Here is a 13,536-nt window from a genome sequence, read left to right as displayed (position 1 = left end):
ACGTGTACATCTGATTGTTCATGTTTCGATACAGCTTTATCCGCTGGTACCTCCACCAGCGGCAGCCATAAAAAGCCCAATCGCTGGGCTTTGGTCTCGGCTTCAATAGCTAAAGTCAGGAAAGGTATATTGGACTGTCATGATGCTAGATTGTGTTATGAATCATTGCATTTCCCCTGCAAATATTACGATCATCACAAATTCCAAAGACATTTCACTGAGCAATGGCTTTCTTCTGTCAGCCTTTAAATTGCTAGTCCGACAGTGAGCGCCGACAGCGAGCGAGTTCTACTAGGTCACCTACTAGGTCAAATTATGCCATATTAGTATTCACTGACAGCGTGTCACCAGATGAATGTTTTGGCAGCAAAGCCCTAGATTGATTGCGGAATGGCAGTCAGGCACAAACTGAGGATAGCAGCAGACATTGGCTAGCGGGATCGCTGACTTGCTTGCTTGGCATCGCTTCAAAACTTTTAATATGATAAATTCCAACAAGTTTCCAGCTAATGACAATACTAATGGCAGCATGGTGGTAAAGATGGTTGCTCAGTGAAAAGTCTTGACTGCTCATAACAGTTCTCAGAGCACACTAATACATCTGACTAGGAGAACTAACCTTTCTGTTTTATTCGTGCGTATAATTTACATCTTTTGTCCAGAGTTTTCGCTCGATGATTGCCTCGATGATTGTTGGATGGCTGCTTACCTTTTGCTTGTTTCTTGCATGTCTTTCTTGGTTGTTTCTACTAATATGACAATGGTCGCTCATCTTTTTCAAAAGGTTTTCTTTATCAAAAAACTAGCTTCAAGTGTTTCACATTTTGTAGCTTGTTTGTGTTTTTATAGTGTAAAGAATTTTGTTAGTGGCTGTTGTTAGGTGATATAAAATAATGGTTTTCCTTGCGTGGCAGCATACTAACTACTTTCAACCAAGTATAATTTGCTGTAAAATGATAGTGATCACATGATCTTGCTTCAAGAGTTACTCTTCATTTTTGGAGTTACTCCTCCGAAAATGAGCATTTCCTGGCAAGAAAATGTTCATTTTCGAAAAATTTCCTTGCCAGTAAATGCTCCAAAAATGAACAGATAAATTTATGTTTGCATTTATGTTTTTAAAATCTTACCTTCTCCACAATGGTACTGACTGCACATGTATTCACCTGTATTGTGGCATCATTCAAGTGCATTTCAACACATTTTGGCCAGCATTAGGCTTGCTCAGAAAAATTATTTTAGCAACTTATGTAATTTTGTCGTATCTCACATTTGGATGTTTAGTAAAAGTTGATTCGATGTGACTGTCTTGTAGACCCAACTGTTTCTAGTGCTCGTTCTCAGCGTATCTCTCTTGTGGGCGGGGCTGAGGCTCGCTCTAGTGGCCTCTTTGGCAGCACAAGCTCCGTAAACTCTGCTGGTGACTCGGCACATCATCGCAAGGGTAATCTTGTATTACAGTATCCAACAGCAAATCATACTAAAAAATAATTCGACCGTGTTTTACAAAAGCTGAACCTACTCAGTAGTTTTTCAGTATATACAACGACAAAATCTTAAATACATTTCTGAGCAAATGTGGCATGCTTTTAAACATCGACACATGGACCAGAAAAAATGAGTAATGTATTACCGCTGTACATGGAGCAAGGTTTTATTGTTTTCGTGGTAGTTGCAAAATTTTAGATTCAGTTAAACGGTTTCTCCCGGCACCTCCTAACCTTAAAAACAAAGCCATTCCTCTGTTTGGGTTGTACATTGTATATAAGCTGCGGTTAGTTGCTCAGCTACCTGCAGGGCTTTGGAATGGACCCAATAAAAATTATTCACCTGCCAGCTAAATGCTGATTGATTTTTACATTTGTGGCTGCTCTGCCAATTTTGTGCTTGCTGCATGTGCAAAGATATATGTTTCTACAAAGTGGCGGACTAATGGGTTTATATATTGTTAAAGAGTAGCATGAGTAATGGTTTCACATATTTGCAAGATGCTGTCCAGAATATTAGTGATGGTCTAAAGATTGTTAGGAAACTGGATTTGGATATTTTTCATAATATTTACTATTGTATTGCCTTTGTACATATTTTTCATGTTTTTTTATGGTTCTTCGATTCCAGCATATGAAATTTTTGTATCTTACTGGCTAACAAAGTACTAGAATCTGATTCCTACTCGACTAGCATTTCCTTGCAGTTGAATAACTATTTACTAACACTTAACAACCAAGTGGCAAGTGACTAACAGCTGAGTAATCATTACTAGAACCTGAATAAAATGTACGTAAACACTAACTAGAACTAACTAGATTTGTAACTGACTAGCAGTTAGCACTACTAGCAACTAACTGGTCACTGGCTGGTAATTGACTGGCGATTGACTGAAAACTGGCTACAAACTGGCTAGTGACTGACTGGTATTATACTGTTGATTAAACCACAAACTAAATACGTATTTATAGTTTTAGGAGTGTTTTATGTGTAAGCCCTGCTACATGTAGCATTGCTTATCTATTTGGTTATCTAGACACATGTGAGTAGTATGCCTATTAGTGTGAAAAGTCGGGATGCTCATGATCAGGAATGTTATTGGAAAAAAATGTGTCAGAGTATTTTGTTTAGGTTATGGAATACAGAGTGTGGCTAGTGGTAATACAAAGTGTGGCTAGTGGTAATACAAGGTGTGGCTAGTGGTAATACAAGGTGTGGCTAGTGGTAATACAAGGTGTGGCTAGTGGTAATACAAAGTGTGGCTAGTGGTAATACAAGGTGTTGCTAGTGGTAATACAAAGTGTGGCTAGTGGTAATACAAGGTGTGGCTAGTGGTAATACAAGGTGTAGCTAGTGGTAATACAAGGTGTGGCTAGTGGTAATACAAGGTGTGGCTAGTGGTAATACAAGGTGTGGCTAGTGGTAATACAAAGTGTGGTTAGTGGTAATACAAGGTGTGGCTAGTGGTAATACAAAGTGTGGCTAGTGGTAATTCAAAGTGTGGCTAGTGGTAATACAAGGTGTGGCTAGTGGTAACACAAGGTGTGGCTAGTGGTAATACAAAGTGTGGCTAGTGGTAATACAAAGTGTGGCTAGTGGTAATACAAGGTGTGGCTAGTGGTAATACAAGGTGTGGCTAGTGGTAATACAAAGTGCGGCTAATGGTAATACAAGGTGTGGCTAGTGGTAATATACTGTGCCATTCATATGCACTCTTGACTTACACCTCAACTTGCACTATTGACTGAAAGATCAAAGTTGTCAACCTTTGTATTATTCAAATTGTCAATGTTCGTTAGTTTATCAAGGATGCTTGAAGGTCATCAACAGACAGTCTTGTCAGTTTTTAGCTCATTCGCAAGCCGAAATGAATGCTCAGTCTTTCGTTTGCTGACCAAGTTATAGCCACAGTAATTACTTGTTTCAACGATTTTTCAGCAATCTTCTCTTAGACAAGCAAACATTATGGTAAAAGCTACTTTTGTGCATACGTACTTCTTCATCTATGATATGACAATACCTTCTCATCAGCCGTCTCTCTACGCCATGAGATTTGCCTTGGTTTATCAGTTACTCTGTGCATTATTTTTGGCCTGTAAATAACTAACCAGTTGAGTTCGGCATATTGTACTGTCTGTTTAAATTCCTACTGATTGCCATATCTGTCTCCATTCTTTAGCTTCAGCAGGCACTAACAAACCTAGTAAAAAGCTGTCAACATCTGGGAGTGCCGGTTCAAGCACCGGTGTGCTCATGAGGTCAGCGAGGAGCATCAAGCTGAAGTCTAAGGAACACGGAGGAGGTAAAAATATTACTGAGTATGGCAAATGGTTACCTATCATAATGATATACATGTACATATACATGTATGTGTATTTTCTTCTAGGCCAAGTGCTGCCACTTCCCGTCATTTTTAGCGTAGTAACCTATCACCAACTGGACAACTTCATTGAAAAAGCCACAAAACAATCTAGACTCATCAAAGCAGACTACTAGAAGGCTAGCATTTTGGCCAAATCAGCGGAATCTAGCATAACTTTTTAGTACTTTACACACAAAGGAAATAAAACACTAACTAGCCCACCAACTAATGTTGGGGCATACATGTAGGTAGTGATCTATTACACCCTTTCATGCAATGAACCATCACCAGGAAATATGAAGTGTTGCACCTGCATTATTTTAGCGCATTTTTTTGTTTTTTTATTTGTGCACTCAACTTTTAATTCTGGCTATATTCAAGTGGAAGGTTTTAAATGCTGTCTCATATAATTGAGCTAAAAACCTATTGATAACACTTTCAATATTTTTTAAAATACTCCACTTTATTTCATTTTTATTCTTATTTGCTAAAAGATATATTATAAAGGGTTTTGCCACGCTTCCTTTACCTATGCCGCGCCTAAACAACACCGTATGTTTCAGAAGATGAAGATATTTGCTTTCACTTGCAAAATATACAGAATACAACATTAGCAAGAAAAGTGCAAATTTAACTATGCTGGCTTGCTGTTCGGTTCCATCTTATATAGGCGGCAAGCTCCGCCCTTTCACATCATCTGTGCCAAGCCAGCCCGGGCTGGGCTGAACCACGTCATCCTGGCATGAGTCGGTCTAACATCCATCACAATATCTTCACTTCAAGCGCGATGCTGCTGTCTAGCTTGATGCAGGACATGCTAGTGAAAGTTGTGACATTTCAAAAGTGTTTAATACTGTTTCACTATTTTGATAAGCACAGATAGTGTCGGCTATAACTGCTTTTCGTTTCAGCTTATTAAACATGCCAACACTCTTATCAAACTACTTGTACAACTAATTATCAAGTTTTTGTTCACTCTATTAAGAAGTTATCATCTCATGTGTGCATGTTGTATATCACAACTGTCTGATATCACAACTATCACTCCTGTGTGCCTGTTGTCTATCACAACTGTCTGATATCACAACTATCACTCCTGTGTGCCTGTTATCTATCACAACTGTCTGATATCACAACTATCACTCCTCTGTGCCTGTTGTCTATCACAACTGCCTGACAACAGTCTCAATGTTGGGATTGTCTGTTTAAACCATAACTGCCACGAACAACTTTTATCATATTTACTAGGTAAATCAGACATGCTGATTCCGATTTTGTAATCAAAATAAAGATTAGGCCGCTAACTTTCAGAGTAATGAAGAACTTTTTATAGCGTTTTAATATCGGTCTCGAAAACAACACGATCGGCATAACAAGCTCCGCCCATAAATACTTGACGTAACCTAGCTTTTTAGGAACAGAAGTTACGTAGGGATGTTTAGACCGATTTAGAATAATAGAGATGGGTGTTTTAAAATCCATTAATATCTAAATTCAGCCTTAAAAATAATATCAGTCTTTTCTGAAAGGTAGATAAGCTATTTAGCATTGCATATTTAAAAAGCGCAATAACAACGCTAGCTCGTGATAAAACCGCGCTTTTTGAGCTCATTTTTCTCGGCGTCCAGCCCATTTAAACGTCATGTAACAAGCTGCGAGCAATTTTAAATAGTTTATATCCCTTTCATAAAAAACTGAAACTATTTTACAGGCTGGATTTAGATAATAATGGGTTTTAAGACACCCATCTCTATTATTCTAAATCGGACTGAACATTCTTAACTTCCGTTTCTGAAAAAGCTAGGTTTCGTCACATATTTATGGACTGAGCTTGTAATGCCGATTGTGTTGTTTTTGAAACGGATATTGAAACGCTTTAGAAAAGCCTAAATGACTTCGAAGGTTAGTGGACTAATCTTTATTTTGAGTGCAAAATCGGAATCAGCGTGTCTGATTTTCCTAGAAAATACGATAAAAGTTGTTTGTGACAGTTATGGTTTAACACTGATCTGCTAGGTTGTAAGGTTTTCAATATGGCACTTAACTGAGAATATTAGAAAATAACATGTTTTGGGGCGATAGAAATTTACTCTTGGGCTATTTATGTGGGATTGTGTTTGCAGTTTTCTGCTCTCAAACTACTGCGAGTAAAGATTATCCTTTAATAATGCTGCAACTGTATAACTAGTGAATTCCATCCTGTGGGAAGTTAAGCTATTTGGATAACTTTTGTTTGCAGCTGGGCGATCTACTAAAGGTGTGCAGAGTGGAATAAGTCTTCCCACGTGCAGCGATGGTCACTCAGAGGAGGCTGCTGTCTTTCCTATGAGCGGTGAACCCGCCACGACATCAGAGCAGGAGAGTTACGCCGAGATATATGATGAGTTACACAACAAACTCAACTGGCTTGCAGTATGTTTGCTTTTTTATTCTTGTGTTTACCAATGCCGATGTGGTCTTTGTTGTGTTCAAGTCTGTGCTGCTTACCATCAATTTGAAGTTGTAAGATTCAATATGTACGTTTGATTGTAGTTGGTGAATGTATATACAGTCATACTTCGACTTACGAGCTTAATGCGTTCCGAAACTGAGCGCGTATGTCAATTTACTCGCATGTTGGTGCAATTTATTTATATATAGAACAATTAAATATAAATTGATTGGTTTCCATACTCTAAAAAATGCAAATAAAACACTCAAAACAAGATATTGTAACAGAAAAAACATGTTGGTTATTGTCCTAACTTACCACATGCTTTCAAAAATCAAAAAATAATGCAAAGAAATGTGATTAATTAAAATGTAAAATTAAATAGGCCTACGTACATACAATAGCAGCTAAGGCTAGCATTTGCCAGAGAGGGAAATATAAGTTATCTTTCATTACAACAGTTGACTTTGATAAATTTGGATTTTATCGAAGTCTTAAAAGACAAACATAACAGCAAATTTTCATTTTTAACTTAACTTAGTTGGAAGTTTCTCGCTGGTTAGCTAATTTTTCCTTTGTTTCGCTCTCACGACTAGTCGGCTGTTCTAAGATAAACCTATCTAAGGACGTTTGCCTTTGTCGCTCTTTCAACATGTTGCGATTGGGACGAACACAGATGTCGTCACAAAGTGTTAATGCACGACCACTAGCCAACTTGTCCGAATGTCTATTTTTATAGTTTTGATAGATAGAACCGGCCTTTTCACATAGCATCGTTTCAGTTACGCTGTCATCGGCCAATTGTTTATCTTTCATCCCATGCCTGAGCAGTCTCTCCATCAGCGGTCGTGAACATCGCTGCGCCGTTTAGAAACTATGGTTAGTCCTTTTGCGAACTAAATGCCCTGAATATAATCCTTCTGTTTGATAATTGTGGATGTATTTCTGTCATATTGCTGAGCTAGCTCAATCACGCATACACATTTCGCATATTTTTCAATAATTTTCCGTTTAATATCAATTGTTATCATTTGCTTTTTCTTTGCATTATCTTTCATTTTACTGACACACTTTCGGTCTACGCACAGTACTTTTAATTCACATAATTCTGCACCGAAAATCGCGCACAAAAAAACACAGTATAACCTGAGCAGTTGAAAAATACAGAGTGATGCTGTTCTCATAAAACACCTCTGGCATACTTGGCAACTGAATCACGTGCTCGTATCTCAAACATGGCTTGTATGTTAGTGCTAAAACTTGCTTGAAAGCTTGCTCGTATCTCAAGTTTCTCGTACGTTGGAGCACTCGTAAGTTGAAGTATTACTGTATTACAATACTTGCACCTAATCACATGGGAGACAACTCCCTTTATTAAAATTAGATGGCACAAGCAGAAATGATCAGTAGTTTGTTTGAGTACAAATGAAAAGTGGGAGGAATACCAGTGTGTGAGTTCAAGTGGTAAATATATTAGATGTAGTTGTTTCTGGCGTATTTGGATTATCGCCGTGTTACCATAGAGTCAAAATAAAACATGGAATAGATATTGCAATTTTATGCTAGCACAAGTTCAACAAAATAATAGAACATAAAAATTTTTATGTACATGTATATATATGGAAAAGTTTTATTTCATATCTCCTCTGCCCTTTGGGTAGATTAGCCCAGAGGGTTCACTCTCAACTTTTATCCCCAAGGGCTCGACGGAAAAAGCACGTTTTAGAGGGGTTTTTTGGTGGCCTGACACTCTAGAGTGTCGTTATATAAAGAATATGTTTTTCAGCTTGGTACATGAATACCCCTTTTCACACAGTGGAAAGGGGTATTCTTGAGTAAAAAAGGGGCAATTAGTCTGTGGAGAGGAGGTGATAAGGGGTAGTTTTTTATTTATGTGTAAGTCAGTGGAAAGGGTGCATTTCATATCATCTCAGACTAGACCTTGGGGATGAATAGAAGAGAGTGAACCCCCCTTGGTAGTTTAGCTACTGACACGCGAGACTCTTACCAGAGAGCTGGATGTTTCAGCATTCACCTTAAGATTTTCGTCGTTCCAAGTAGTGAGCTTTCTGCAACTGATTGTTATTCCTTGTCACTGGAAGCTGGCTAAGCCTACCTGATTAGTCAATGTTATTATACCCAGAGCTCCTATGACAACTGGTATAACTGATACTCTCATGTTCCAACATCTTTCTATTTTCTCTGTGGGTGGTATTTTTCCTTCTTCCCTTTTTTTAGCTAATTACATGGCAATTACTAGGTGAGTGCCGGTATTGTATTAAAAGTCTTAGCATAAAAAATTGATTTGTATTTAACACATACAACATTTACCATTCTAACTTTCAAACTTCATAACATGAGAAAAATGTTTTGCGCAGTTCAAATAAATTGAGAAAAAAATAAAACAACTTTTAAGGTGTTTAAATGTGAAATAATTAGCAATTAATAGCTAGATAGTCTGTTTTGCTACAATGATTACAATGAACAATAAATTGATACTGATGCAATTAATATGAACTGATGAAACAAAATAAAAATCATAAGTATGCTGAAAAAGGTTTTAAAAAAGGGTATAAAAAATGTTAGTTGCAGCAGAAGCTATCCCCCAAAGCTTTTAATACAACGATACTGGTACCTCTTGATACTGGCGCAGACGTATAGCAGTAAAGCGCAGTGAGGGTACTTTGTCCGATCGAACAGAAAGAGAATATAGAGGTGATTCCAACTCGAGATAGCAACTATACAACTGCCCATATGAGAAGTTATGAGAAGCACAACATACAACTGCCCATTTGAGAAGTTTTAACTATTCACAGTTTTTAACAATTACCTTTGAGAAGAACCGGAAATTAAAGGGGCAAAAAGGCACATTCGAAATTGAAACGTCACATTTTAAAATGACAAATAAAAAAAGATAATGTATATAAGGCTTTTAAATAACTTCTAATAGAAAAGCAGACGCAAAAAGCAATAATTATTAATAATAAAAAAGTACATGCCTATCTTATATCCAGCAATCGCGATAAGAATAGTTAAGATAATTAAGAATGATAAGGATGCCTTAGCGTAGTGGTTAGATGCACCTGTATGCAGACTTGCAAATTAAAGATTACAAGTTGAAATCCGGTGCGTTGCAGGTATTTTTCATTCCCAGATTTTGATCGCTATAACTGAAAATATCGAGGACAGATGAACAAAAGACAAACACTGAGATGTATATAGGGTTGTCAATGTCAATTATTTGGGCCTTCGGTCACCATCTATAACCAAATGTTTTTAATTCTCATTTATTTTGGGTTTATTAAGCTTATATCTGAGGTTTCCTCAAATATTTTAATGCTTGAGCTTGCTTAGCCATGATACAAACTCAGCTGAATTAGTAGGAGTTTACTCTTTCAAGTGTATTGCATAGGGCTCATCTAGAGCAGAATGTGAGTCAGGAGCCTCTTTCCTTCTATCTTCTATCTATATATATGAATGTGAAAGTATGTGTGTCCCTCCAGCTATAGCTATTATTAGAATAGCGTAGCTGGACAATGCTGATGCAACATAATGGCTTACTGGCTTGTTTAGAAGCCTAGCGCTTATTAACTAGCTTATTGGAATTTTTCATTGGCAATGTGCCAGGCTAATAGCTTGAATGTTACAGTTGTTTGACAAAGTTTTAAAACCTTTGCAGTTGTTTTTATTTTTCTCTTAATTTATTTCAACTACACAAAACACTTCTCTCGTGATATGTAGTTTGAAAGTTAGAATGGCAAATGTTGTTATATGTTAAATACAAATCAATTTTCTGTCCAAAGACTTTTTGATTACCCGAGCAACGCCAGGTAGCGCAGCTAGTAAATTACTATAATATTGCTGCGAAATGCAAACAATTTTCTAGCCATCCAGCAATTTATCATATGAGCACTTTGACATTTTTTTCAACCATTTTTTCTTTTAATGCGATAGAAATAGCTAGTATATTGTTATCCTAGGACATCATAACATAAAATAATGTCATACAATAGCAGCTTCTTCAACAAAACTTGTTATGTTTAAATTTTGAGATTTTTATATGTATTTTGCTTTGACCTAACTGAAGAAGGCACCTATATAAATTAACAAGACGTTTTTGTGTTTTCTTTACCATCATCTATTGTAAAGACATTTTTTGCAAAGGTCAAGGTTTTTTCAATTACTTTGCAGCCAATAATTCAGCTTTCAAGCCAGTCAAATTTCATTTGTGAGCACACTGGTGGATGTCACCCTTACTGCCTGATGAGACAGAACAAGAGTTGTCTTCTCCTCACAAAAGCCCTAGAAAAGATATACGAAGTGGATGTGGGCAAGATGGAAGAGCCTGGAATGTTTTTTCCAACCGTAGCAGTTAGTGAGGCTAAACGACCATCAGTGACGAGAGTAAGTGTGTCCTTACCTTATGAATGATGTTATTCCTTTCTGTATCTCTACGTTCTCAATTCTTACGATGCTGTGGTGTTAATATTGTAACAAAACGTCAGACTTTAGTCTATGTGCCACGTAGAGCAGCTCAAGAATGGTCAGAATTCAGCCTCACTGGTTCTCTGAACCTTTCCTTACATACTGGAAAATGATTGTATTATGCATTAATTTGATTTCGTAAACTCTCTAAGTATTTTTTAAATTCTATCGAGTTTGTTGTCAGAGTAAAATGAAAAGCTTAAATTAGGTTGCTGACAGGAAGTGCAACTAATAAATCTTATGCTTCTTTATTACCTCAGATTGAGATACAAAATAATATTGAATTAACAAAAGCAGTGCATAGTTTTTTAATCCTTGATCAATGATACTAAAATTTCATCTAAATCTAAATTTCATCTATTTTCACTAAAAAATCAAAATATTTTATTCGTCGATCAATTAGCAATATTGTTGAAAACCCTGATTAATTGGCAAAAGACCACTACATACTAACATCTGCTTTGGTTCAATCAGTGATCACTGTATGACTTACATTTATTTCTGTCTGAATTGTAGTTTCTTTTAAATATTGCTGAGTTGCTGTGGTTTTCCTGTGATGTTCACCATACTGCCTGTATCTGTGTTTCATTGGAATGTTTCTATACTTTGTGTGTGAAAAGATATTAGCATGCATTTATAGGTAATTATCAGTTTAAACATACGCGTGTAAAGTGGTTATAGGGCTGATTTGAGCGAAACCTCTTGCTAGAATCCCAGGCTACGTGTAAACATCCTTGTAATCTAAGCGTTCTCCAGAGTCGCATGATATCACACGCAATTAATTGTGTTATAGTATGCTCCTCGTTGGCTTGCATGGTTTGCGGTTTTATGCATCTTGTTTTCCACTCTCTTTTCTACCAGTTCAATAAGTCATCTTCCCAGATGCTCCTCAACAATGTGGTTGAAGCGACCATTGGTAAAAGACGCAGCTTTGACAAGACCATTCAATTTGGGGCCCAGATTAAAGAAACCAAGAAAGTGGCACAGGTTCCTCCAGTTGTTCTTTACCTGCGTAAGCATGTAAGTATGGCACAATTTCCTCCAGTCATTTTTTACCTGCGTAAGCATGTAAGAATTGCACAGATTTCTCCAGTCGTTCTTTACCTGCGTAAGCATGTATGTATAGCCAGGTTTTATCTTCACTAGTTTTACATCCTCAAAATAATAAATGTTTTGAGCTTATCTATGCAAAGCTTTGGTTTTTATCTAGTCTAGTACTCTGACAGTCAGGTGTGCCGTGAGAGATCGTCATGTGTGCCAACAAAGCACAGATAATAAGTATGCGCACAATCATTTTAAAACATGGAAGGCGAATGATTAGAACAGGTGGTAGTGCGCCTGTTGGTAAAGCGGCTTCGAATCCTATATGGTTCAATCTTTTCCGCAACCTTCAATCATGGTGACGAACAGAGACGAATCTAATTATAGTAAAGACGAGAGGAATGTCTGGCGTAGCTTATAAATAGTGGCAGGTAATGTAGTTGCCAATGGCTAATTTGAGTAAGCTAGTATCCGTATTGCTAAACTTACTAATAAGAGCCATGAGAGCAAGCTTTAGTGACGTTGCGCGCAACACAGCATTGTTACGCGTTATTTTACCTAGATAATGCCTATTTGCCCAATGATTTCGTTGTATCTCGTGTAGCCTAATGGATTTGCTTGTGGCCTTGTGAGTGGGAGGTTGCGAGACCAAATCCTCTGCGGTGCGGATTTGTCATTGCTAGATTTTAATCGCTAAACTGGACACACAGATCAAAACAAAAAGACCAACAAATGCTGAGATTTATATACATGTATATAGACTAGCAGAATTTCTGACATTGCATGGATAATGAAAAACAGCTTATAAACAGTGGCAGGTTATGTAGTTTCCTAATGGCAACTACATAATAAGAGCCGTGAAACCTGCTTGTAAATGTACGTTACATTATGTTATGGCCTCTCACACGAACAATCATGATCTTTAAGCATGCTAGTAGAAACCAATAGTATTTTTTGTAATTGCTTTATGTGTGAGTAATGACTATGTGCACAATTAATCCATTGTATCGCAAGTAGGCTGTCTGGCTTAATGAATAGAACATATGCCTGTAGACCTAGAGGTTTTAAGCTCAATTAAAGTGTGAAGCGGGTTTTTTATTGCTATAACCTTGTCACCATAACTGGACACACAAATGGCAACCAAACAGACAAACACTGAGATTTTTATAGTGAAGATTAAAGCAGTAATTACATTAGCTATACGATGATCAGGTACAGATCATACATGGACATTAATTATTTGAATTACCGTATATCCCTGCATATAAGCCTATTCTAGAATGCAAAAGGTTTACTAAACTAAGGGGTCCGACTAATACTCGCATAATTCTGATTGAAAGCAAATGAATGCGAACTTAATTTCAACTGCTACAACTCAAACCTTTATTAACTCAACTTTATTAATAAAAAGTACAACATAACAATATCGGGTACCATTAACTCTTTTGCTACCAAATTATTTTTTACGAAAACAATTAAATATTCGATAAAACTAAATATTTGACATTGGCGATATAAGTTGTCATAGCATTTGAGCAAATTAGGATAAAACTTCACATCACCTTATGCCATAAATAGACCACAAACGTTTTGCAGAATGACTTCGGATCCTTTTTTATCTTCTACATACAGTTGTGGTTAACAAACTAAACATGTTCCAAGTCAGACGAGTTACTGCTATACTATTGCTTACGGCATAAAAATAAATAAAATATGGCATAAAAATAAA

At 36.9% G+C, this 13,536-nt stretch overlaps 1 protein-coding gene across 1 annotated transcript in view; it reads left to right on the top strand.

The window, feature by feature from the left end:
* The window catches only part of LOC137390786 (protein unc-80 homolog), a 49,730-nt gene that overhangs the window by 32,606 nt on the left and 3,588 nt on the right, over window positions 1–13,536 (top strand). The window contains exons 24-29 of the mRNA XM_068077104.1: window positions 60–124; window positions 1,316–1,444; window positions 3,668–3,790; window positions 6,090–6,262; window positions 10,473–10,685; window positions 11,628–11,786. Of these exons, the coding sequence (XP_067933205.1) occupies window positions 60–124; window positions 1,316–1,444; window positions 3,668–3,790; window positions 6,090–6,262; window positions 10,473–10,685; window positions 11,628–11,786 (862 nt within the window). The remainder of the gene's footprint in view (window positions 1–59; window positions 125–1,315; window positions 1,445–3,667; window positions 3,791–6,089; window positions 6,263–10,472; window positions 10,686–11,627; window positions 11,787–13,536) is intronic.

This window comes from Watersipora subatra, chromosome 3 (assembly GCF_963576615.1).
Source record: "Watersipora subatra chromosome 3, tzWatSuba1.1, whole genome shotgun sequence".
Classification (NCBI taxonomy): domain Eukaryota; kingdom Metazoa; phylum Bryozoa; class Gymnolaemata; order Cheilostomatida; family Watersiporidae; genus Watersipora; species Watersipora subatra.
Note: the sequence above shows the minus strand (reverse complement) of the source record. Positions and strands in the feature narration are given on the sequence as shown.